Below are 27218 nucleotides of genomic sequence, written 5' to 3'. Positions count from 1 at the left end.
CCAATACTTTTCTTATTTTTGCCTCGCTAGTCTCTTACTTATCATTTCTATTTTACATGAAGGAAAGAAATCTTCTGGAAAGCCAAATACTTAACGAGTCCTTTTTTTCAAGAGATTTTATGCAGTGGAACAATTTAGGTCGTTGCTTGAAGATATCTCAGAAAGAGCTACGACTCTCCAGGATGGGTCTGAGCAGAGGCTAGAATGGGGAAATTTCACACATTGCTCAGGCAGACCAGCTGAATCCAACAGAAAAGCAACACAAACAGGTCTCTTATGACTTGGACTCAGTCACCATTTTGGATTTTCTAAAAAGAGTGATTATAAACTTGCCAGGGAATAGAATTTTGGAATTTTACCTTAAAGGTTAATACCTCAAATTCCAAATGGAAAACTGAGTAGAAGATGCCAAAAATCTTCTAGTTAATAGGACAAAGAACTTAGACCATCAGCAAGTGCAACTTTACCTGCTCCGAAGTGATTCCTACCAATAAAAATATTTTCTCAAAAATGAGTGGCAATTCTCATTCAGGGAGGGCTGCATAGTGCGGTATCCCAAACCAGATGGATCCCTTTTTTTAATGGCATTTTCCTAACATCTTTTTTTCCCTTTTATATGGAGAACCAAGAAAGAAAGAAAAAAGGATTTCAGAATGTCAATGTTACCCGCATTTTCATCTTCTTCTATAAATAACTGAGTTGTAAGCAAAAAGCAAATGACTATGCCCAGTCTTCAATCTGCGCACCCGAGTTGGGTCACATAAACAAAAAAAATCTATAATGGGGAGAAGAACTAATATGTGGTGAAAAATGCAGTTCAAATGGACTTAGGCTTGTAGTAACTTCCTACTTAAAGAAAATTTCAATTAGTTTAAAGACAATAAGAGAACCTGCCAATGATGGAAAGTACAGGAAAGGAAAAACTGGGAGATGTGCTGGAAACCATACTCCATCTGACCTTAGTAAAGGTGAACTAACATTTCTCTGGGCATGACTGCAATGGTTTATGGAAAGTCATGTGTTAACAATTTAGAATGTCTTTCAAATCAGACCAACCAAGGTAAAAGCAAGTATTTCCTTTTATAGGAGATCCACAAAGATCTGAGATTAATTAATAGATCCTCCTACCAACCTACCGACCCATTTTCTTTCCTACCTTCCTTCCTTCCTTCCTCCCATCTTTCTATCTTCCTCACTGATTGCGTGTTTGTGGATTCACCCACCAGTAAAATGTGTTTGTAAACCCAGATCAATACTCAAGGTGCTTCTGAGATCATCCACAGATCTGCACAGAACAGCAAAAAAGTTGAGTCACCCTACACAATTGAAGTGGAACAAGGTGCTGTTTTGTCTTCTTATTTCAGCTCTCATACAAATGTCTGTTCTTTTCATGGTCTATTTAGTGTCACGTTTTTCTCATCTTTGTCTTTTTTGCTGGTGATTTTTCTGTTTAAAACGTCCCACAAGTGTAGCACTGAAGTGCTGTCTAGTGTTCCCAAGTATAAGAAGGCTGTGATGTGCCTTATGGAGAAAATGTATGTGTTACAACAAGCTTCGTCCAGGCATGAGTTACAGGACTGTTCACTGTGAGTTCAATTTAAATGAATTAACAATATGTATTAAGATGTCTTTAACACACATAAAACAAGGCTATGTATTCCTCAGTTGAGGAAGATGTATGACCAGAGACTTGTGAGAACCTAACCCTGTATTTCCCTAGAAAAAATACTTCTGTATTTGCTAGTTCAGTGTTCACACAGATACACACACAGAGAGGGGGATATACAGGGATGTATCATCATATCACCAACAATGTTAGTCTAGGGAGCAGAATCCTCTGAGCTGCAATAATTTCTCACCTTCTCACAAACTGCCAAATAAGTGACCAGCTGTCTCAATTTGCCCATATGCCCTTGATTAAGGGGTTTCCCAGGATGAGGGACTTTCAGGTGCGACAGCTGGGAAAATCCCAGGGCAAACTGGAAAGAGTTAGTCCCCCACTCTAGAATTTCTCGAAGCCAAAGAATTACGCTGGGGTTGGGGCCCATACAGACCCTTCAGATCTTGCTCTGGAGCTAGTAATCCCACCATCATTAGGAAAGAGACTCATGAAATACATATACCTCAGGCCATTAGGCCCCCCTGATCCCACTCATACTTCTAAGGGTTCATGAGCAAAACCTAAGGCCTCTCTGGCAACACTTTATTGAGAAAGCATTAACCATAAGTTCCTTTGATTTACATTTCTAATGTCCCTGTGTCTCTTTGGTGTGTAGAGACTTCAGAGTTGAGCTGTGAAGAAATATAATGACTTAACCCAATAAAAAAGCAAAAATAGCAAATGCCCAAGAAATTAAATATTTCCATTCAGGCAGCTAAATATACTCTTTTCCATTATTTTCTGTACATTGACAAATGATAGAGGAGAGAAAGTGTGGATTTTAAGATTTAATCCACATTTCCTAAATCAACAAATCCTCAACTTCTCAGAGATTTGTGGCTCTATACAGAAGAGTGATTCTCAACCCTGTCTGCACATGAGAATTATCTGGGGGGTTTAAAAAAGTCCTATGCCTTGACTCCACCTATTATAATGAGATTAAATAAGAATGGGGATGGGGTGTTACTGGGCAATAGAATTGTTCTAGAAGCTTCTCAGGTACTCTAATGTGAACCCTGAGCTAAGTAGCACTCGCAGGGGAGACGGTGTTGAGGAGAGGTCTCGGGAAGCTTCTAGGTTCAGCAGAGAAGAGCACTATATCAACTGGTGATGCCTGCAGAGGGTGGAAGGCAGCGAAGCTTTCAGCACACAGGGCTGCACTACACCCCAGAAGTGGAAACATTCAAACTCTGTAATCAGGCAGCTCTTGATTCTCTCTTGGCTCAGCTATTAGGACTCTCTTACCTGTGTGACGTCGGTCAACTGATTCGCCCCTTTGTCATCAGTACCGTCACCCGATAGCCATTTTGCAAGATTTGTGGTAAGGATTGAGGAACCACATGCCAAGTACCTGGCACACGGTGAATGCTTAAGAAAGAGAAACTATCGTCATCATTACAGGCTCCCACATTCTCATTTTTGGCCGCTTTCTGAGCTGCATTCTGTGGTTCTGACAAAGAATACCAGGGGAGCTTTATGAGGTGGGAGTAGAGTTATTTTAAAAACAAAATGAATAACACTGATAAAAATGAATGGTATGGCCGAGGCAATTTTGTAAGCACATAATCTAGTTCAAGGGTCAGCAAATGACTGCCTGCGGGCCAAATCTAATCATACCCGCTCATTTACTTATTGTCTGGAGCTGTTTTCCCACCACAGAGATCATATGGCCCCTAAAGCTAGAAATATTTACTATCAGGTCCATTACAGAAAAAGTTTGCTGACCCTTGATTCTCGTTCATCAATTCTCAGTGTGGTTCCTGGACCCCTGAGACCCCGTCAGGGGATCCGTGAGGTCAAAGTTATTTTCACAATAACATTCATACATCATTGGCCGTTTGCACTGTGTTGACGTTTGTGCTGGAAGGACAAGAACCGTGGCGGGTAAAAACGCTAATGCCTCCGCACCCGTCCAGGCAAGGGCACCAACAGGCTTTTTAAGTTCTTTAGCACCACACACTCACAGGAAAAAGCAAACAAAAGGCCAGTTTCACTTAACTCAGGGTTTCTTAGCTTTGGCACTATTGACATTTAGAGCCAGATAATTCTTGGTGGCGGGGAGCTGTCCTGCCCGATGTATGATGTTTATCAACATCTCTTGGCTGCATCCACTACGGACGGGACTACCAGCCCTTCCTCCCATTCCCCAGGTGTGACAACCCAAAGTGCCGCCAGCCATGTTCTTTTTTGTTTTTTGTTTTATTTTTAATTTCTCAGTTTTAACTTAATACATGTGACAATATAGGGCACATAGGAATAGATAAAACTCAGATCAACAAAAACTCTCTGGGGTCACCTGTGGTTTTTAACAGAGTAAGGAGATTCAGAAACCAAAAAATTTTAGATCTGCTGCTCTCTTCTGTATTCACGGTACATTTATGATGTGTATATCACTAAATCAAGGACCATATAACTGACGATAAACAAGATGTAGAAACAAAAAGTAGAAAAATATGTGTGTGAGCGGGTTGGGGTCTTTGGACGGAAGGGACTGTGGGTATCCCCAGCGAGTACACAGCTTTAGAGGCAGAGAAGGCATATGTGACCCTGAGCAAGTTAATCTTCTGTTTGTGCCTTAGTTTCCTCCTTATAAAATGAAAGTGATCACAGTACTCCTCTCAGAGTATTATTGGGAGGATTTCATGAATAAACACATAAAAAGTGTGCCAGATAGGCTTGGCACTTAGATTAAGTATACCCTGTGGGTCAGCTATTATTATTTTTATAATAAATAGTTTGTCAGAAGGGATGAAGTCAGGCCTGCAATTAAGGCATACAGGTGCTGCTGACCTTGCCCCCAGCGGAATGACTGAAAACAGAAAAAATGAAGTCACTGGCTCCCCAGAGACAAAATATCATGGAGTTGAGAAAGAAATCAGAATCTTCAAACCCCCTTCCTACCCTAACACCACACTTTCTAATCCAAAATCCCATCTGTTACCCCTGTAAGGTACATGGACATTCTCCAAGGTTTCAAACAAATGATGTGAGGTTGGCTTGGTTTCATATGTTAGTTCCAGAGCAGTTATAATTTTTTTTGTTCCTGCACTGTGATTAATTTTCCCTTCAGCTCAATTTGGCTGCCAGAAGACCATCCAGAATTGTATTGGTTTCAGAAAATACCCACACAGTCCCTTTCACCTTTAGGAAGACGCATGCTTTAAAGAAAGGTCTTGCTAGGGACACCTGGATGGCTCCGTCAGTTAAGCATGTGCCTTTGGCTCTGTTCATGATCGCAGGGTCCTGGGACCCAGCTCTGAGTCAGGCTCCTTGCTCAGCAGGGAGCCTGCTTCCCCCTCTGCCTGCCGCCTCCCACCCCCTGGCTTGTGCTCCATCTTTCTCTCTCTCTGACAAATGAATAAATAAAATCTTAAAAAAAAAATAAAGGGCTTGCTAATTTTTATAGTCAGAAGAATCCTTAATAAAACCATAGGGACCCTTCTTGGATAAGCAAATGAAATGTTTGCGTCATGGTTTTAAAAAGTACTAAAGAGGAATCTGATTCTGAAGGTGAAGAGAGAAGTTACTTGAAATTTGAAATTACATTCTCTGTAGTAAAGTGCCCCACATGCCGAATTTCATATCTTCCTAACCTCCCTGTATCGAGCACGACAAGTGTTACTGTAGTTATTTTCTATGGCTACTGAGAATGTTGCGTTTAGATTCTAAAATTCAGTTAAATCCAAATGTCACCTTCTTTGTGAGATCTGACCACCTTACACTATTTTTTTTATTTTATTTTTTCAGTGTTCCAAGATTCATTGTTTATGCACCACACCCAGAGCCCTCCTTCACCAGGCTAACCTATCCCCTCATCCCCCTCCCTTCCAAAACTTTCAGTTTGTTTCTTAGAGTCCACAGTCTCTCATGGTTCATCTCCCTCTCTGATTTCCCCCAATTCACTTTTCCTTTCCTTCTCCTAATGTCCTCCATGTTATTGCTTATTCTGCGTGAGTAAGTGAAACCATATGGTAATTGACTCTCTCTGCTTGACTTACTTCACTCAGCATAATCTCCTCCATCCCATCCATGTTGATACAGAAGTTGGATATTCATCCTTTGCAATGGAGGTGTAATATTCCATTATATATATGGACCATATCTTCTTACACTATTTAACATTGACTCCCCTCCCTGCGACTCCCCATCCTGCTTCATTTTTCTTTGACGCATATTTCTTTTTCCAACACATGATATATTTTACATAAGTATTTTGTTTATTGTGTGCTTGCCTCATTGTGACGGCAGGGGTTTTTATCCCTTTCCTTCAGTAATGTTTTCCTAGCTCCTGAAACTGAGCCTGGCACATGGTAGGGACCCCCACATTCAGGTTTTGCCTTTAAATGGGGAGTGAAAAATGTCCCTGTGATGCATTGCATACTGTGAATTCACATATGGAGACCTTGCGTGAATGAAAGCATCTATGTTTTGCAAAATAACCTATTAGACTCAAGAGCATTCAACTGTCACTCTGCAACCTGGCAATTGTATGAGCCAAGGTATCAAATGGGCTGTCAGGAACTTGTTCCAACAGCCTCTACTTTTTAGTCATCTAACATTCTTACCCTTTAATGAATAAATGTCTCTTCATTAGATGTCTGGCTCATGAAATCTTCCCATACACCCAGACAGAGCACTGTGACTTACTGGCTCTTAAGAAATAATTATTAAGGGATTGATTGGCAGCTGTACTCCACATCCCCAAGAGATGTGTTCCAGTGCAGTTGTACAAGAAATCCTCGAAAACCTAATTAAGTATTAAAGACTAGGGAACTTAACTACTTAAATCTGTTCTGTAATAAATACTTCTTGTAAAGCACAAAATTCCTTTGCAACTATATATTTTATTTATAAAGTCATATTTTGGCATATAGGTTTTGCTTAAATGAGTGAATCAAGGCTTATACACTGGGTGTAGGCTCTACAGGCTCAATTCTGTGCCAGGCTGATGATTGATGTTGAGAAAGAGCCCCTTTAGGAGACCTGACTGGTATATACAACCATTAGTGAATTATAAATGGAAGGGGGAATTCCAAGTCCCTCCAAGGCAGAGTCCACCTCTTCACCTTTGTCATCTAGAATCTAGCGCAGGCATATTTTAAGCATGCAATACCTACCTGGTGATTAAATTAAACATGAATACACAAATAATCAAATGCAATCAAGTACTAATGAGATTTTTTAAAAAGTCTATAACGCAGTGAAAATTCAGACAGAAAAGGTCACTAGGAATGGCTTCATGGAGGAGATAGGGTAGAAGTTATGTCTGGAAAGAAATTAAGGCTTAAGTGCTGGAAAAAAAGGTAGAAGAGAATATCAAGATAGAAAAGTAATTTAGACCTATACACCCATCACTCAAAAGGATTTTGAACATCAATTTCCAGCATATGTTTATTTATAATTATATATATTTTCTACTAGAGTAACATAATAGACATTATGTTTATGATGAAATAAACCATAATAAACCATATATTTAAAATTATCTTTATTAATTGTATATCATCATTTATATTGGGTACAAATATATGGTTCAACTGTCCTTTGGTAATTTGAATTTCTTGGCTAACTTCCATTTATGTTGGATTAATCATGGTACCTCATGGTTCAGGAAGAGATAGATATAGGAGACCTATCAGCTAAGACATTTTGCTTGTTTCGTACTCATGCCTGCATTATTCATATGTCTTTCATCTTCTGTTTCTCTAAAGGAATTGATTTTACTCATTTGTGAGCATTAACTTGATTACAGGTAGATAATATGATCTGGTCACTTGACCAGGTACATAGAATTCATAACATGTTGAAAGATGCTTAAAATGAATAAATGAGTGAAAATACCCTGGGGAGAGGAGGCAAACGTTAAACACCATGGCACCACTTGACAGAAGGATGGATCAAGGGTGCCACTGACCAGCCTCCCCCTTGCAGGCAACTACTGAATCACAGACATGGACACTGCCCTGAGGAGGGCACAAAGTTGGGAAGAGTAGATGCATGGAGTGAGGTCTTCAGTGGTAGTCAAGAGGTTTTGACTTGACAAGATAGGCAAATGAGTCTACTGATGTATTTTTAAAATTATTTGTATATTTAAAATTATTTTTATTAACATATAATGTATTATTTGCCCCAGGGGTACAGGTCTGTGAATCATTGGGCATATACATTTCACAGCACTCACCACAGCATATACCTTCCCCAGTGTCCATAACCCAACCACCCTATCCCCTTACCCCCCAGCAACCCTCAGTTTGTTTTGTGAGATTAAGAGTCTCACGGCTTGTCTCCCTCCCAATTCCATCTTGTTTCATTTTTTCCTTCCCTACCCCCACAACCCCCTGCCCTGGCTCTCAAAATCCTCATATCAGAGAGATCATATGGTAATTGCCTTTCTCTGATTGACTTATTTCGCTCAGCATATTACCCTCTAGTTCCATCCACATCATTGCAAATAGCAAGATTTCATTTCTTTTGATGGCTGCATAGTATTCCATAGTATGTGTGTGTATATATATACACACACACACACACACACACACACATATGTATGTACTATGTACTATATATATATATATATATGTACGATGTACTATGCAGCCATCAAAAGAAATGAAATATATATATAAATGAAATTATATATATATATACACACACACATATATATACACACATTTATGTGTGTGTGTGTGTGTGTGTGTGTGTGTGTATCATATCTTCTTTAGCCAGTTATCTGTTGATAGACATCTAGGTTCTTCCCATAGTTTGGCTATTGTGGACATTGCTGCTATAAACATTTGGGTGCACGTGCTCCTTTGGATCACTACATTTGTATCTTTAGGGTAAATACCCAGTAGTGCAATTGCTGGATCATAGGGTACCTCTATTTTCAACTCTTTGAGGAAACTCCATGCTGTTTTCCAGAGTGGTTGCACTGGCTTGCATTCCCACCAAAAGTGTAGGAGGGTTCCCCTTTCTCCGCATCCTTGCCAACATCTGTCATTTCCTGACTTGTTAATTTTAGCCATTCTGACTGGTGTGAGGTGGTATCTCATTGTGGTTTTGATTTGTATTTCCCTGATGCCGAGTGATGTGGAGTATTTTTTCATGTGTCTGTTGGCCACTGGATGTCTTCTTTGCAGAAATGTCTGTTCATGTCTTCTTCCCATTTCTTGATTGGATTATTTGTTCTTTGGGTATTGAGTTTGGTAAGTTCTTTATAGATTTTCAATACTAGCCCTTTATCTGATATGTCATTTGCTAATGTCTTCTCCCATTCTGTCAGTTGTCTTTTGGTTTTTTTGACTGTTTCCTTTGCTGTGCAAAAGCTTTTGATCTTGATGAAGTCCCAATAGTTCATTTTTACCCTTGCTTCCCTTGCCTTTGGGGATGTTTTTAGGAAGAAGTTGCTGTGGCTGAGGTCGAAGAGGTTTCTACCTGTGTTCTCCTCAAGAATTTTGGTGGATTCCTGTCTCACATTGAGGTCTTTCATCCATTTTGACTCTGTTTTTGTGTGGTGTGAGGAAATGGTCCGGTTTCATTTTTCTGCATGTGGCTGTCCAATTTTCCCAACACCATTTGTTGAAGAGACTGTCCTTTTTTCATTGGACATTATTTCCTGCTTTGTTAAATATTAGTTGACCATAGAGTTGAGGGTCTATTTCTGGGCTCTCTTCTGTTCCATTGATCTATATGTCTGTTTTTGTGCCAGTACCATACTGTCTTGATGATGATAGCTTTGTAATAGAGCTTGAAGTCTGGAATTATGATGCCACCAACTTTGGCTTTCTTTTTCAACTATCCTCTGGCTATTCATGGGTCTTTTCTGGTTCCATATAAATTTTAGGGTTATTTGTTCCATTTCTTTGAAAAAAATTGATGGTATTTTGGGAGGGATTGCATTAAATGTGTAGATTGCTTTTAGACATTTTCACAATATTTGTTCTTCCAATACATGAGCATGGAACATTTTGCCATTTCTTTGTGTCTTCCTCAATTTCTTTCATGAGTACTTTATAGTTTTCTGAGTACAGATTCTTTGCCTATTTGATTAGGTTTATTCCTAGGTATCTTATGGTTTTTGGTGCAATTGTAAATGGGATCGACTTCTTAATTTCGCTTTGATTTTGTTTCCTTTGGATAAATACCTAGAAGTGGGATTGCTGGCCATAGGGTAGTTATATTTTTTCATTTCTTGAGGAACCTCCATACTGTTTTCCATTTTAACTGTACCACTTTATGTTCCCACCAACAGTGCACACTGTTTTTCATTGTTTTTGGCAGGAGAGAGCCAGGAGCTGCCTGCCTTTCCTGGTGAGTCAGTTGGCCAACATGGAACATTCATTTCATCATATTCTCCTGCTGGAGATTAAGAGTATCACTGATGCTTTCTCCTCCATCCTGGGCCCTCAGAGCAGAGATATCTTCCGCATGAGCAACAGCTTCACCACGATTGCAAGGCTCCTTACCCAACAACTGGAAACTGCCAAGGCCAGAAGCAGCAGGTGAGCAGGAGCTCCTGTGTACATCAGGGACATGTCATAAACCCACAGAGGTATAGCACAGACAGTAGGCACTCAACTTCCCAAAGAAAACCAAACCCACTATCTCAATGCAGAATAGCTTCTGAGTAAATTATAGCATCTGCCAGAATTTTTTCTAAATTTGTGAAAACCAGACTGAAACAAACAAACAAAAATTTCTAAAAAGTACACAAAATGTGACAAAGGAATAAGAATATAGTACAAATAATGCTTATATCACTCACTTAGTCAAGAAGCACTTAGCAATTGCTTGCTTTTACCAGGAATTCTGCTAGAAGCTAGACATATATAGAGAAATAAAACATATTTCTTGTACCCATAGATCTCATTGTCTAGTAGAGGAAATAAATATTTAAGTGGTAACTAGAGAATAGTGGGAAGGTCATGCTTAATCAAGATGTGGTCATGGAGTCTGGGGACATAAGGATAGGGATATCTACTTCTGCATGGAATGAAGAGAAATAGAAAATTTAGATTAGGGAAGGCTTCCCAGAAGAGATGATATTTTGAACCAAGTCCTAAAAGATGACCAGATTGCACCAGGCTGTCTTTTGGGCAGCATATGAAAGAGCACAACACTTCCTAGAAACAGAAGTCATTTTATATGGGTAGGATATGTGTTAGGAGAGTAACATTAGGTAATGCAAATGAAGTGGTAGGCAGAGACTGCAGGATGGTGGGCTTGACACCTTCCTAAGGAGTTTGAATTTTACTCTGTAGGCTATGAAGAATCATTGTGGGGTTTTATACATGGCAGGATATTATCAGAATCCATGTTTCAGGAATCCACTGATTCTAATGAAGAGAATGTCTCAGGGAGAGATGGACTGAAGTCAAGTCCAGTGAGGGAAGGACAGAAGAGTGTCCATGGGAAATTATTGAAAATTGTGATGAATGAACCACCAGTGATATGGGTGTATAGAAAACAGAATTCCTGGGGTTGAAGAGAGAGAGTGGATACAATGCATCAAACTGGCCAAAGTTTGTGGAAAAATTTTTGAAAAAAAAATAAAGATCATGTAAGATTAAAAGAGGTGTTGTATTTTATTTTGCTATATTTTGAATAGGGAAGCACTTGGAAAGTTTTATAACCCTTAGAAGTTAAAAAACAGTTTCCAACATGTACTCTTATTTGATCCTCATGACTGCTCCACAAGGTAAGAAAAGCAGATATCATTATTCCTATTTTACAAAAGAAAAAATACTTCTATTTTTGAGGTGAGAGGTGTTAAATGTCTTCCCAAGGTTAAACAGTGACTAGGTGATAGAGGACAGACTCAGACTTTATCTTCACACCATGGACTTGAGGGTATTCGGTTCTAGAGCAGGGGCAGGGCTCATTGGAGACCAGTGTCAAATTTTGTGAGTTTTGGGGATATCAAATGATGCATACCATTTCCAGTGTGAATTAAGGATTCCAAAAACATAAGAAGTAAGCATTTAATCATCAGGGTCACTTTATGTCCAGTTTGGCACAGAGTCTGTGGTTCCAAGAGACATAAGACACCATCCCTTCCCTCAAAGGTATGCAAGGAGATTTTGGTAGAAGTGCATACAACGGGCTGTGGAGCATGAGAGATGTACTGACTAACAGCCAGGAAATTATAGAATGTTTTAGAGAGAAGGTAAAATTTAATTTCATTCCATATTTATTGAGCAGCTTCATGGGCCAGGCATTTCTCTAGGTACTAGATGAAGTTGCACAGGATGAATGAGAGTTCTTCAGAAAAGGGTAGAAAGGGTATTTTAAATACAGGGAACAACATGGACAAAGTTACAGAGGTTTAAGAGTGTGTGACCCCAACTAAGGAAAAGCCATTGATTCATTGTGGTTGGAGCAAGTACGTCAGGGCAGGGTGGGGGAGTAAGCTGAAATGTCAGGTGAGACATTATCAGAAGCTTTTACCTGCTGTGTCAAGAAGCGAGGCGTTCATCCCTTCAGCAATATGGAGGCTTTAATCCAGAGAATGACCACAGATCCCAACAGAGAAATTAGCAGATAGGTCCTTGATAAATGTCTCTTCCCTGTAGGACCAGGGAAATGAGGAAGCAGCTAAAGCTGTGGAGCACTGAATGGATTTGGCTGGAGCAGCAAGATGGCAAGAGAGTGACCAGGATGGGATCGTTGGAACCTTAATAAACAGGCTCTTTCAGTTGTGAGGGGAGCCTGGACTAAAGTGGTAGTGAAGGGCCAAAGAAGTCAGGGAGTATCATTATAATGAGGAAAGCAGAATTATGAGGAACTGATTACCAACAAGAGGTAGGGTGAGGAGAAGGGGAAGATTATGGATAAAGCCCAGAGATACATAGTTTGAGGGACTGCTTACTCATGGAAGATGATGCTAACAACCATGAAAAGAGGAGCAGGAGGGAAGTCCAAATGGAAGGATCTCTTAGTCCACTCTACACAAAGAGTATTATCTGACCAATAGGGTCATCAAAGTCAGTAATAGCTATTCATCCAAAGAAGACTGCTTTCTTGTAACTGCCCTTTTGCTCTCAATGCCATAGTTTTGATCTGTTGTTGGCTGGTTCAATATATAAATGCCTACAAACTAGGGTTTCTAATCTTGGTACTATTGAGATTTAGGCTCATTGATCCTTGGTTATGGGGTTGTCCTGTGCCTTATATAATATTTGCCAGTATCCCTGGACTCTACCCAATAGATGCTGGTAGGAGTCCTCCCCCTCAGCTGTGGCAACCAAAGATGTATCCAGACATTGCTAAGTGTCCCCTGAGAGACAAAAATTGCTTACACTTGAGAACTGCTCTTATATACATATTCTATTCAAAAACAGTATTTTTATAGACCCATGACTGGCCTAGCAACAGCCTAAACACAGTAGTATCCAAGAAATCCAAGGCCAGCATCATGAAGGGGTGATTTGTCATTTCTATACAAGCACAAAGTCACTGTTGGCCAATTTTCATGATGATGTGGTTTTAGAAATGTGGTTTATATCCTGGAGACATTTTGAATTCTGTGCATAGCCAGCCTGCTTATTTCTTCTTCCAATGATGAGCGACGTGTGTATCAGATGTGAAAGCTTAGGCACACGTTCTGGCCAGTGTTCTATATGCTCTCTATTGCCTCTGCAAATTCAAAGTTGCAAGAAGCTAGTTGGCATCTGCAAGAGTATATTTGTGAAAAATATTTATATAAAGGAAAAACATGTTACACAAGGGTGTTACCTTGGGCATTCTAACAAGAAAATTTATCCTTAATAAGTAGGCCCAACCCAGTTAGCAATAAAAAATTTCCCCATGAAAAGAAGATTTTAAGATACACACACACACACACACACACACACACACACACGTATATATATACATTAGATTTTACTATTAAAATATGAATCTGTAGGTATGAGAATGCATTTAAGTTTCTCCTCCTTTTATTATTTTTCTGGGGGAAAAACACACAAAGAGAAATTAAATGTAAAGAAATAAAAATGTCACCACTCATCCCATGTACCACCACCACCACCATCCCCACTACCTCTACTTTTCTCGATTCAAAATACTCACTTTGCCAGTATTCAACACTCACTGTCAATCTCCTTCTAATTGATTGTAATTATTCAGTGGGAACCTCAAAACGCTGGTGTGGACAGCCAGCCTTTTATATATTAGCTGCTCATCCTCTATGGGATAGTTGCTAAGGCTTCTCTCCCAACACCTTTTTCCTAAATAGCTTTCACTGTGACCACTTAGCTTTAGTAATTTTAATCTGTGTCCCCCAAAGAAGAAAGGTCTACACTTTTGTCTCAAGCACGCAGCAAAGTGTGATCCTTACAATTAAAGGGGAAATGAATAAGTGAAGAGAGTTTGAAAGAAAATAAAAGATGATAATATTCAAAACAGATGTCATCTAATTTACAAATCTGACACATAGCCCAGCAGGCCAGATTTTAGACTTCAGGCCAAAAATACAAGATTATCAGAAGAAAAACAATTAGCATCCTAGGGAGAATGAAAAACTGAAGCAGACAGGAGCCTTCTTTGTGCCAAGTCATTCTGAATTAATTGGGTGAGTTTTATTAGATGCACTAGGTAACACACTTGCACTTTTCTTATTTGCATGTTTTAGAAAGAACGTTTATATCTAAACAATAAACCAACAGGAGCTAAATAACAGGAGAGCCAAGCAAAGCATTTAGATTTTGAAACTAATTCTGGGGAAGCAAGAAGAGGTAACAGCAATTATGGATTAAAAATGAAAGTAACAAGATAAGAGAAAGGATCTAAACCTTTCAGAATCTTGGGAGCCCTAGGTAGCCTTCTGGGCAGCCACTAACCATTGAACCTTATGCCAACCAGGACCCAGAGGATGTGTAGAAGGAGAGTGTGAGCTCCAGGCAACTGTGTGCTGGCCGAGCCTTCAGGTGGTCACTGGACTAGAAGACACCTTTGCCCAGTGCATGTGGTTCCAGGGAGACTGCTCTAATCAGGCACCAACAGATTTGGGGACAGTTTGTCACAAGTTGTCTTAGTAGGTGGTTAGGCTCAGGCACCAGTTGGGGATTGAAACTTGGAGGGATGGAAATTATGAAAAGAAACAGGGGTTGGCAGGGGGTCAATAGGCGAATTGAGAAAAGACAGGATGAAAGGATGGCAGTGGGAAAAGACCTAGGGAAAGCAGAGGACAAGGAGGAAGCGCACCTGCACACAGCCCCAAATCCCAGGCCTGGGTGGGGTGTGTGTGTGCGTGTGTGTGTGTGTGTGTGTGTGTGTGTATTTACAATTCTCTCCAATCCAGTTTTCAAACCCTAGCCAAAGCCTTCAAGTTGTGGAGGGGAAAGAGTTGCTTATAAGAAAAGTTTTAATGTGAAGCATGTGGCTAAAGCTTTCCCAGACCTCTGGCTTGGTTCAGTGGGTGATATGTTCTTTTGTTGTTTTGGTGGTAATGGTGGTAGTAGTGGTGAGATTTTGTGTTGATTCTTTGTTTCTAAGAATCAAGCCCAGGGGTTGGGGGGAGGGGGAATGAAAGGTAAATTATGACCAAAACAAAATGGGTAGGTATAAATCTGATTTTGATATAAATGGAAAGAGATGACACAATGGAGGGAAGGCAAAAAAAAAAAAAAACACAAAAAACAACAACAACAACAACAACAACAGTGTGTTAGGGAGAATGAAGGGAAAACAGAATAAGGAGATGATGTCCATAAGGAATGACTCCAGGAAATCTATCCTTCTTGGCGTGTCCCCAGAGTTTTGGTTTATCCTAAATTTCATGCAATAAACATCAAAGAAGTGGATTACAGGGGAAAACCAAGGATTTGAGTCGGCGCGTGGCCTGAATGTGTAGCCAAGCAACAAGGCCTGCAAAGACCCTTTTCAAAATGTGAGACCTTTTGCCACCTGTGTTCCAGAGTTCCCATCTTGATACCCTGGGGATCACGTCAGAACCTACCCCTGGTGTACTACACAGTCCCTGAAGGCATTGCCCAAGAGGTTGAGAGTGGTGGCTTTTTACTGGTTCCACAACAGAAATCTCAGAGAGCAGGGGCCAGGTTCTTTCCAACTTTGCAAAAGAGGATGTTATCCGTAGGTCTGACCATGCCTTTAACTAGTTCCTACCACATGACAGATTTTGGGCTAAGGGCTTTCAACTATGTTATACTGTTTAATCCTCACAACTGCAAAGTCTTTGGATATGTATTAGGATGACAGAGGCTTCCCTTTCAAGTGTAATGGAGTGAATCTTGTGGACAGGTGAAAATAAAGGAGCGTTCTCTATCCAATCCTTACTCCCCTCTAGGTCTTTGGTAGTTCTTGCAGGGGCAATAGTGCAAATGCCCAGACATCAGCTCATAGAATTTCCTGCCGTAGTCCAGTAGATCTCAAATGTCAGTGTGGGTGAGATTCACAGTGCTCACAGTACTTCATGGATAATTCAGAAAAATGTTAAAGGATTGTCAAGGATGACTTTTGCCTATTCCTCCCTAAAGTGATACTTCCCTAACCTTTATCAATATCTTCTGGAATGCTCACTTCCTCCCTCCTTTCCCTTTGAAGGTTTCCCTTCTCTAAGACTCCATTTTGGTACTACTTCCCCAGGAGGTGTTCCCCACCCATCCCTGCCCACTCTGACCTTCTCTCCTCTGAGCCACTACAGTTCATACCGCCATTCCACACCCCTGCACCAACGGTCATGCCCTGAAGTGTTAGCTATCTTTTTGTGGGCCCCTCTAGTCTCCCCCCATACTTGAGAGAGCTCATATTCATAGCCTGTGCTCTATAGAAGGAAAACAGAGTCTTAAAAATGCTTATAAGAGTTCCCACTTTTTTTAGGCAAGACATGTTTTTACAAAGAGAAATTGATTCTTTGAGAGCAACTGTTGGCTCAGGGAATATGAGGAGGTTCAGGATCATAATTAAAAACATGTGATATTCTGGTCAGCATTGCCCCCTGCTTAGGGAAAGCTGAATGTAATTTCGCCCCACCAAGGTAACCAGAGTTTTAATAAAAAAACAGTATATCTTTTCATTCTAGAGAGTTCTACGCTGGCCATTGTCTAAAAAGTGAATTGTAACAGCTATTTGTGGCAGTAGCTGTGGCTGTTTTACTCCATGCATAGGGAAGGAAGGGCTTTGGGGTTTTTCACCCCTCTTCTCACCGAGGAGATTAAGTCTGACATGTGGTACCATTTATGTTCCATGTGTTGTTCATTTACTCCACCATTTGTCCTTCCTTAAAGCAGCATTTATGGTGATGTGAAGGTCTGTAAAGGTATTTCAGGAATTCGTTTATCAGCAAGAGATGGAGGTGGGAGACATCATTATCAGCTTCGGAGACAATGAAGCAAGCCCAAGGAGGGCTAGGCCCGAGAGGGGCTGGCTCTGGAAGTGTGGACAAAGAGGGGTGGAGATGGGAGGTGGGGCAGCCCTGCTAAGGAGTGCGAGCCTGGGCAATTGCAGCTTAGGCAGGGGATCCTGGCCTGTAATACAGAAGTGTTTAAAAACACAAGACACAACCAAAAAGGGAAAGAGCTTTTCATCAAGCTCCTACGGCTTGGCTTCCTATTTCAAACAAGACAGGAAACACCAAAGCTTTAGCCTGGAGAAAAGGAAAAAATGCACTTGTGGAAGAAGAGGTGGGAAGGACTTGACCCTCTATAGCCTCTTGCAGGAGAGGTAACCCTCTCCAGCTCCTTTTTGGGATCAACCATAATTGAACTCTGAGTTTGCTATTCACATCCCATTTCCTGAGTGCTGAACACCTTTTCAGTTTTGGTTATAGGGGATGCCAAAATTCATTTTTCAGATCCCTGTGAAGGGTTGTTCACTGATTATATGCCATCTCTGTTCTGGTGTCTACTCCCATAGGATGTTACTCAGAGATGTGAGGGTACAATGACATCTGTTGGAGACTGCATTATCACCAATGCCATTATATGTATTATTTACTCCTGGGGTAGATTCAGATGCAACCTGAACCAAACAGCTTCATGGAGGCAGTGGGAGAGCAAATGTCACATGGGTGTACTCTGGAGAAAGATACTTCCAGCTGGGTTTACTTGTCGACCTTCAGTTCCTGGACTCCTCTGTGCCTAAGCTTCTCCATCTGTAAACGGAGATAGTAATAGGACTTGCCTCACTGGATTATGTAAGAAGTAATACGTGCAGCAAACTTGAACGGTGAGTGGCTCATTCATAGAAAGCCCTCACTAAGTATTAACTGTTAGCATTAATACTCTGTTCCAGGTGGGCATTATCGTAGGTGCTTTCCCTTACATGTCCATTATGCCAGAGCTACTGAAACCGTAGCTCATGAACCAACACCAGTCTGCAAACTATTCCTTACTAACCTGTGACAAGGTTACTACAGAGATTGAAAATAAGAGTTTAGAACTTTTATAGCAATTGACATTGGTGCAACATCCAATGAATGATCAGCGGGCTTATACACTGTATGTCTTTGTTTTCTTCCTTTTATTTCTCTGGTGATTTATTTTTATGGTATTTCACAAAAATATTGGTCTGTGACATCTGAAAATTAAATTATCAAACAGCTTGTGCTGTGCCACAGGTAGTTTGAGAATCATTGCTTTAGATCTTCAATGCAGCTGAACCCAGGCAAAGCTTGGAACTCTCTTCAGTTACTAATATTTTGCTCTCCAAACCTTCCTTTGGGACCTAAAGAGCTTTAATAAATGAGAGAGAGTGAACACAACACTTCAGCCATGACGGAGATCAACTATTGTGGGAAAAATAGTTCTTAATGGTATTCAGTTTTACCACGAGGCAAAAGGTGGACTTTATATTAGGGTGAAGGCTGTTGGCTAGACTGGGCTATAGGCAAATGCTGAATTCTAGGTAGACAGTGTTTGAATCACAGCATTTTGTGTAGTGTTCTGTTCCCTGCTCAGTCAGTGGTATGTTTTGACTGACTGTATCACCCCATTTCTAGGTAGCTATCCATTTCAACCAATTAAAAATGGGACAAGAGATCATATTTGTGGTGGAACCTCTGTGAGGGTGTATCAAAAAGGAATACTTAGTCATTTTCCTGTTCTTCCGGTGTCAAAAGCTGGCAAGTGACGGTATCTCTACTTTTTTCCTCTGCAGGCCCCATGATTGCATTTTCATGGTGGATGCCCTCACTTTAACCCCGTTACCCACTTACATCCCCAAGACAGTAATGTTAGTCTAGAAAAAGAGGAGCATGTTGTTTTTACAGTTCTTACTCCTGATTCAAAGTGTTGTAATGACATTACTACTTCACATCTTTATGTTCCTTTATAGTTGACAAAGTGCTTTTGTAACTTGTGTCACATCCAGATGACAATGTGTTAGGACCCAGCAGCCTTCTGTTAAGGCTGGCCTGCCCACTCTAGTCCTGGGAATCCCGACTAAAGACTTAGGACACATCTGAACCTCGCACAATGGCCAAACTGACAAGGTACATTTACCTTAGAATCGATAAAGACCTCCAGTGGCTTGAGGAAGACAAAGCTATGAGATGGGAACCACATACAGTTTACCACACACCAACTCCAAGTAATGCATCACCAACTCCAAGTAATGCATGGGTTAAGTCTCACCTCGCTGCAGAATTAGTGAAACCCTTCTCAGCATTTTCAAGGGGAATGCCCGGATCCTGGTCTCATTCAGATTCTGTTCTTTCATTGTCTAGGCCATTTGCTTCTCAAACTTTAATGTGCCAGTGGGGTACCCTGGGATTGTGTTAAAATGCACATTCTGATTCATTGGATCTGGGGTGGCTCTTGAATTTCTGCCTCTCCACAACTTGCAAGGTGATACTGACACTGCTGGCCCTGTGAGCCCACTTTGAGGGCAGAGGCTTTGCACTTTTTGCTCATCCTTTTTCCATATTCCATTCTCTCTCCTGTGGGCTGAATGAAAAGTAAGCAAATGGCTGAGCATCTGTGTTAGAACAGTCACTTCCTCAGGGCTTTCAATTTTTCTTCTAACTGCAAGGAATTCTTTGTCTACAATTGCTCAGAATTTATGCTTACTGTACAGAGTTGTTGTTGTTGTTGTTTTTAACCAAATATTTCTGCATCCCAGTAGCAAAGTTCACTACCCTTTTGTCTGTACTCTTTAAGATGCTGTGGGAGTAAGAGCATTGTATGGTCCCCCCAGCTGTGAGCAAGAGAAGCTCATCTTCCAGGTTTGGTATCACCTACATAAGCCACCTTCTTTTGGTGTCACATGTCCACACAGCCTAGCAGCCACCCAGGGTTTTGCCATTTGACTTTTTTATGCCCATTCTGTGTGCGCTACACTGTCAAATCCATCATATAATGCTTTCAACAATCTGTTGGTACTCTATCATTAACCCCATTTTTATAGGACAAAAATGAGACTTAGATTTATAAAGGCATTTACCACATCACAAATAAACAGGAAATTAGAGTCACAAACCTTCCCTGTAAGACTATGTTCAGTTCATTTCCCCACAACCATATCTTTTTGAGAACTCTTTAAAAATATCTTGTGTGAATGAAATAAACCATAGAGTTGTTTCATTTGAGGCAAAGTTGTACCAGTGGAGTGACTGGTCCCCATATAACCAGGCATCTACTGGTCTCTGGTCTTAACCATGAAGCAGGTCAGAAGCAGACTAGAGTACCAAGACCCAGACTTGTCATTGTCCTTTCCCATAGTATTGGAGTGTGGCTGTTCCAGCACTGTTTACTTCTTACAGTCCCAAAACAGAAGAGCGCTGTGGAGCTGGGGGATCCTCTGTCATTCTTATGATGACTGATGAGCCAAGAAATTGCTGAAGAGGAAGGAACACGACATCCTAAGATTAGGACTCCATTGTGGATTTGATCCATCATGTTCTACTTCTCTTCTAACAAACTGAACTTTGCAGGAGTACATATTCTGGACATGGGATCATAGCCAAGATCATCAAACTTTAACTAACATTATTTTTCTTTGACCTAAGGAGCCAGGAAGAGAGGCTGCCAGTCTCTCCACCCCTGCCAGCTTCATAGTCTCATCTTTAGTCTTAGTGAGAGCAGTGAGCTAGCTGCCCAAGGGCTAATTTGTTTCCAAGGGGAGTCATGCTCACACCAGAGGGAGGTAATTGGCCTACCCCTGAGCATCCCTAGAGGTGCTTTTAAAAACTTTACTTTGGCAAAAAGACCAGAAACTGTTCAGACTGGAAATCATCTGAGCCTCTTAAATGTGGCGTGTTGAGTTAAAGCCAAGTTAATATTTAGGGGATTATAGAACTCTGACAAAGATTTCTGTAAAATTACCTCTGGAGTTAAAAATGACAAATGGAAGAGAAATAACAACCCCCTGCATGAGCCCAACCCACTGGCCCCTACCTCCACCCCCCGAGAAGTAAACACACTCAGGACCCATGGCTTCATCCACGCTTTTGCATTTGTGAAGCATTTCCTTGCTCTCCAAGGAAAAAAGAGTTTGTCTCCAGAAAAGATTTTGGTCCTGAACAAATTCTCTCCTGTCTTTTTAGACCAAATTTAAAATCTAGGAAAAGTGAAGGAGCATGAATGTTTACTCTAAACTCAAACTTCTGTCTACCGTTTCCTGACCTTCCAACCTATTGGAACCAAAACGTGTCCTAACTCCCTGCCAGCAAAATTCTGTAACAAGACCCAGGTGGTTCGATGACCAGTGACAAAAAGTTCTCTTTGGTCTGTCTTGTGGCTCTGGCTGCCTTGGTGACTCTTCATGACCACCCCTTGCCCCTGACTTCTAAGTTAACGAAGCTCCAAATCATGAAAACAAGGAAGACTGTATAAAAGAAAGTCTTTGTGGCAAGAATTCTACTTCTCAGTAATGCTCATCAACCTCATACATAGCGATCACTTCTCTGGCCCAGATATTTTATTGTCATTTCTTCACTCTGCCTATTTGGCCTTTTGCAAATCCCTCATTTTACTCCTACTCTTGCTCTCTGCTTCTCTACATTTGATATTTACCAAATGATACCACCCCACCCTTTACCCCTTATAAGCCAGGAGAAGTGGCCAGTGCCTCATGGACATCTAGTAGAACTCAGGAGGTTTGGGGACCCAGAGGGTAGGCTGGCTTAGGAAACCAAGGTGATCGGTGTTCATTTAATCAACAAACACTTCAGGTACCTATGTGTGTCAAACATTGTGCCAAATCCAAAGAAACAAAGATGATCAATACAGGTCCCTGCCCACCAAGCAGCAGGGATTTACCCCAGACAGATTTAACAAATAGAAGTACAGGACACCCAGTTGAACTTCAGATAAAGAACAAAAATTTTTTTGGTATAATCATTTTAGTATAGTATTATACACTTTTAGTATATCCCACTAGGGGTATACTCACACCAAAAAAATTAGGTTGTTGATCTGAAATTCAAATTTTATTGGGTATCCTGTATTTTACCAGGCAACCCTACCCTAAAAATACCTACCTGACTTGCCCCTCTTGGGATGAGTAAATGTATAGGGATAACCCATAACTTCTCTCATGCCCAAAGTCCCCTCCGAGGGATGTTACAAGGCAATCTGAGAATGAAAGAAGGCATGCCCCCAACTACAAGAGGTCTGACTGCTGGCTTTATAGCCAACACCTGGTAACTAGAGACAGGGGCAGAGAAAGGGAGCTGACTGTCCTCTTCTAAAGTCTGTTGCCATGGCGCTCTCCAGGGGACATTAATTCCCTCCAGGATATGGAATATTGGTCTGCCTGTGTCCAGACCACTGATGTGTTCTCTACTACTAACATAAGACAGACAAGGCTGATGAAGTTTCCAAAGGAATAATAATAATAAAAATAAAAATAATAATATCAGTTAATAATAACAGTCATACTAATAAAATCTAACATCTTTTGAGCAGTGTGTTATCTGTTAGGAACACAGCTTCATTCTGTTATTTCATCTTTGCAACAACATTGAGTTAAGTACAGTTGTTTTCCCTATTATATAGATAGGGAAATTGATATTAAAAAGTACACAAAAGCAAATGAAGATCTAAGTAAAAAAATATATATATAATATATATATATATAATTTTTTTAAGCCAGAAACTGATCCAATATAATTATCCTATATATATCCTATATATATATTATATATATATAATTTTTCTTTAAAGCCAGAAACTGATCCAATAAAATTATCCAGGAACATTTAATATAATCACATGAAATTCAAAGTTTTTTGCAAGAAAATGCTGTTAACTGTTGTTACAACCCAGAGCTTTATGTAGAAAGAAAAAAAATTGTGAGTTTGTAAGAAATTCTTCCTCTAGTAAGTCATATGTTTTTAGATTTTAAAATTTGCATAATGCTCAATAACTAATGTATGCATATTGAGTGTACTTTATACCTTAAAAAATCATTAAGTTTTAATAATCCCAGCTATGGACATTTCTGAAATAAAGTTCAAAAACTTGATGTGAGTAATATTCTATTATAAATATATACACATCACTCTTCTATCAATCATCTATGGATGGATACTTGGGCTGCTTCTATAATATGGTTATTATAAATAATGCTGTAATAAACATAGGGGGGGATGTATCTTTGAATCCATGTTTTCTTACCTTTGGGTAAATACCCAGTAGTAGAATTACTAGATCACATGGTATTTCTGTTTTTAACTTTTTGAGAAACCTCCAAACTGTTTTCCATAGTGGCTGTACCAGTTTGCTTTCCTACAACAGTACAAAAGAATTCCTCTTCCTCTACATTTTTACCAACACTTGTTGTTTTGGGGTATTGAATTTAGCCATACTGATAGGTGTTAAGTGATAGCTCATTGTGGTTTTGATTTGCATTTCCCTGATAATGAGAGATGTTGAGCATCTTTTCATGGGTCTGTTGGCCATCTGGATGTCTTCTTTGGAGAAATGTCTGTTCATGTCTTCTGCCCATTTTTAATTGGATTATTTGTTTGGTGTTGAGTTGTATAAGTTCTTTATATATTTTGGACAGTAACCCTTTACTGGATATGTCATTTGCAAATATCTTCTCCCATTCAGCAGGTTGCCTTTTAGTTTTATTGATTGTTTCCTTGACTGTACAGAAGCTTTTTATTTTGGTGTAGCCCCAATAGTTTATGTTTGTTTTTGTTTCCCTTGCCTCAGGGGACCCATCTAGAAAAATGTTGCTATGTCAGATGGCAGAGAAAATCCTACCTGTGTTCTCTTCTAGGGCTTCTATGGTTCTAGGTCTCATTTTAAGTCTTTAATCTATTTTGAGTTTATTGTGCATGATGTGAGAAATTGGTCCAGTTTCATTCTTTTGCATGTGGTTATCCAGTTTGTTCAAGAGACTTTCCTATTGCATCTTCTTGTCTCCTTTGTCAAAGATTAATGGACCATATAAGCATGGGTTTCCTTTTGGGCTCTATTCTGTTCCTTTGATCTATTTGTCTATTTTTGTGTCAGTACCATACTGTTTTGATTACTATAGATTTGTTGTATATCTTGAAAACTAGGATTGTGATACCTCCAGTTTGGTTCTTTTTCAAGATTACTTAAGTTGCTCCAAGTCTTTTGTGGTTCCATACCAGTTTCAGGATTATTTGTTCTAGTTCTGAGAAAAATGCTATTGATATTTGATAGGGATGGCGTTAAATCTCTAGATTGCTTTGGGAAGTATGGATATTTTAACAATATTTATTCTTCCAATCCATGAATATGGGATATCTTTCAATTTATTTTTGTCATTCTTCAATTTCCTTCATCAGTGTTTCATAGTTTTCAGAGTACAGGTCTTTCACCTTCTTGGTTAAGTTTATTCCTACATATTTTATTGTTTTGGTGCAATTGTAAATAGGATTTTTTAAAAATTTCTCTTTCTTCTACTTTGTTATTGTTGTATAGAAATGCAACTGATTCCTGTATATTGATTTTGTATCCTTCGACTTTACTGAATTCATTTATCAGTTCTAGTAGGGTTTGTTGTAGGGTTTTTTTTTTTTTTTGGTGGCATTATTAGACTTTTTAATATGTAGTATCATGTCATCTACAAATAGTGAATGCTTTACTTCTTCCTTACCAATTTGGATGTCTTTTATTTCTTTTTCTTGTCTGATTGCTGTGGCTGGAACTTCCAATATTATATTGAATAAAAGTGATGAGAGTTGACTATCCTTGTCTTATTCCTGATGTTAGGGGAAAAGTTCTCAGTGTTTTACCATGGAGTGTGATGTTTGCTGTTTTTTCATATATGGCCTTTATTATGTTGAGGTATGTTCCCTCTAAACCTACTTTGTGGGAGATTTTAATGATGAATAGATGTTATACTTTGTCAAATGTCTTTTCTGTATCTATTTAAATGATCATATAGTTTTTATTCTTTCTCTTGATTACTTGATTATGTGTGTATCACATTGATTGATTTATGAATATTGAACTACTGTTGCATCCCATGAATAAATCCCACTTGATTGTGATGCATGATTTTATTAATGTATTGTTGGATTCCATTTCCTAGTATTCTGGTGAGGATTTTTGCATTTATATTCATCTGAGATATTGACCTCTTTTTTTTTTTTTTTGTAGTGTATTTATCTGGTATTTTGGTATCAGGATAATGCTAGCCTCATAGAATGAATTTGGAAACTTTCCTTCCTCTTTTGTTTTTTTTTGAAATAGTTTGAGAAGAATAAGTATTAACTCTTCTTTAAATGTTTGGTAGAATTACCTTTGATGCTCTCTGCACTCTGGACTCTTATTTGTTGAGAGTTCTTTGATTACTGATTCAATTTCATTACTAATATTTGGTCTCTTCACATTTTCTATTTCTTCCTGGGTCCGTTTTAGAAGGCTTTATGTTGTAGGAATTTATTCTTTTTTTTTTTCCCCCTAAGTTGTCCTATTTGTAGGCATAAAGTTTTCATAATATACTCTTATAATCCTTTGTATTTCTGTGCTGTCAGCTGTTATTTCTCCTCTTTCATTTCTGAATGTTAGAGTTTGTTTGATATCTCTCTCTCTCTCTTTATGACTCTGGCTAAAGGTTTATTAATATTGTTTTTCTTTTTAAAGAACCGGGGCCTGGCTTCATTGATCTGTTCCACTGCTTTTTGTTTTGTTTTGTTTTGTTTTAGTTTATATTTCATTTGTTTCTGTTCTAATCTTTATCATTTCCTTCCTTCTACCAGTTTTGGGTTTTGTTTGTCCTTCTTTTTCTAGCTCCTTTAGGTGTAAGATCAGGTTGTTCATTTGAGATTTCCTTGCTTCTTGAGGTAGGTCTTTATTGCTATGGAACCACTTTTCTTGCATCTTAAGGGTTTTGGACTGTTGTGTTTTCATTTTCTTCTGTGTATACATATATATTTTTTATTTTCTTGTTGAATTCTAGGTTGACCCATTCATTGTTTAGGAGCATGTTATTTAACCTCCATGTATTTGTGTTCTTTCCAGATTTTTCTTATTGTTGATTTCTAGTTTCACAGTGTTGTGGTCAGAAAAGATGTGTGGAATGACTTCAGTCTTTTTGAATTTGTTGAGGCTTCTTTTGTGGCCTAATATGTGAATTATTCTGGAGAATGTTCCCTGTGCCCTTGAAAAGAATGTGCATTCTGCTGCTCTAGATGGAATGTTCTGAATATATCTGTTAGATCCCTCTGGTCCAATGTGTCATTCAAAGTCACTGTTTTCTTGTGGATTTTCTTTTGGATGACCTGTTCACTGATGTGCATGGAGTTTTAAAATCACATACATACATACATACATACGTAATACAATAATGATTGTATTTTTTAAATATTTTATTTATTTATTTGACACACACAGAGAGATCACAAGTAGGCAGAGAAGCAGGCAGAGAGAGAGGGGAAACAGGCGCCTTGCTGAGCAGAAAGCCTGATGTGGGGCTGGATCCCAGGACACTGAGATCATGACCTGAGCTGAAGGCAGAGGCTTAACCCACTGAGCCACCCAGGAACCCCCAATAATAATTATATTATTATCAGTGACATATTTATATTTGTTATTAGCTGCTTTTTTGTATTTGGGTGTTCCCACATTGGGTGCATATTTACAGCTGTTATTTACAACCGTTAAATCTTCTTGTTGTATTGTTCCCTTTATGATTATATAGTGTGTTTCTTTGTCTCTTGTTACAGTCTTTGTTTTAAAGTCTATTTTATGTAAGTATTGCTACTCTGGCTTTCTTTCAACTTCTATTTGCATGATAACTGATTTTCCATCCCTTCATATTCATTCTGTAGGTGTGTCTTTAGGTGTGAAATAAGTCTCTTGTAGGCAATATTTGGATGGGTCTTGTTTCTTTATCCACTCTATTACTCTATGTCTTTTGATTGGGGTGTTTAGTCCATTTATATTCAAAGTAAATATTGATAGGAATGTATTTATTACCATTTTGTTATTTGTTTTTTGGTTGTTTTTGCAGTTTTTCTCTGTTCCTTTCTTCTCTTGCTCTTCTCTCTCATGGCTTGCTGATTTTCTTTAGTAATACACTTGGATTCCTTGCCTTTTTTGTTGTTATTGCATATCTATTACTGGTTTTTGATTTGTGGGTACCATTATGTCTGTATATAATATCTTATGCATAT

The 27218-nt window shown here is 39.3% G+C and overlaps 1 protein-coding gene across 2 annotated transcripts in view; it reads left to right on the top strand.

Moving 5' to 3' along the window:
• Positions 1-27218, top strand: part of VEPH1 (ventricular zone expressed PH domain containing 1) — a 228603-nt gene that overhangs the window by 96415 nt on the left and 104970 nt on the right. The window contains exons 7-9 of one of the 2 annotated variants that reach the window (XM_080818062.1): positions 9941-9970; positions 10070-10161; positions 10983-11226. In XM_080818062.1, the coding sequence (XP_080674188.1) occupies positions 9941-9970; positions 10070-10161; positions 10983-11031 (171 nt within the window). In that variant the 3' untranslated portion in view covers positions 11032-11226. Of the gene's footprint in view, positions 1-9940; positions 10162-10982; positions 11227-27218 lie in introns of those variants that run through there. The other variant, XM_080818061.1, reaches the window with a different exon arrangement.

Source organism: Martes martes (genome assembly GCF_963455335.1).
Source record: "Martes martes genome assembly, chromosome: 1".
NCBI classification, from domain to species: Eukaryota; Metazoa; Chordata; class Mammalia; order Carnivora; family Mustelidae; genus Martes; species Martes martes.
The sequence above is the reverse complement of the archived record's forward strand: the minus strand, read 5'-3'. Positions and strand labels throughout refer to the sequence as shown.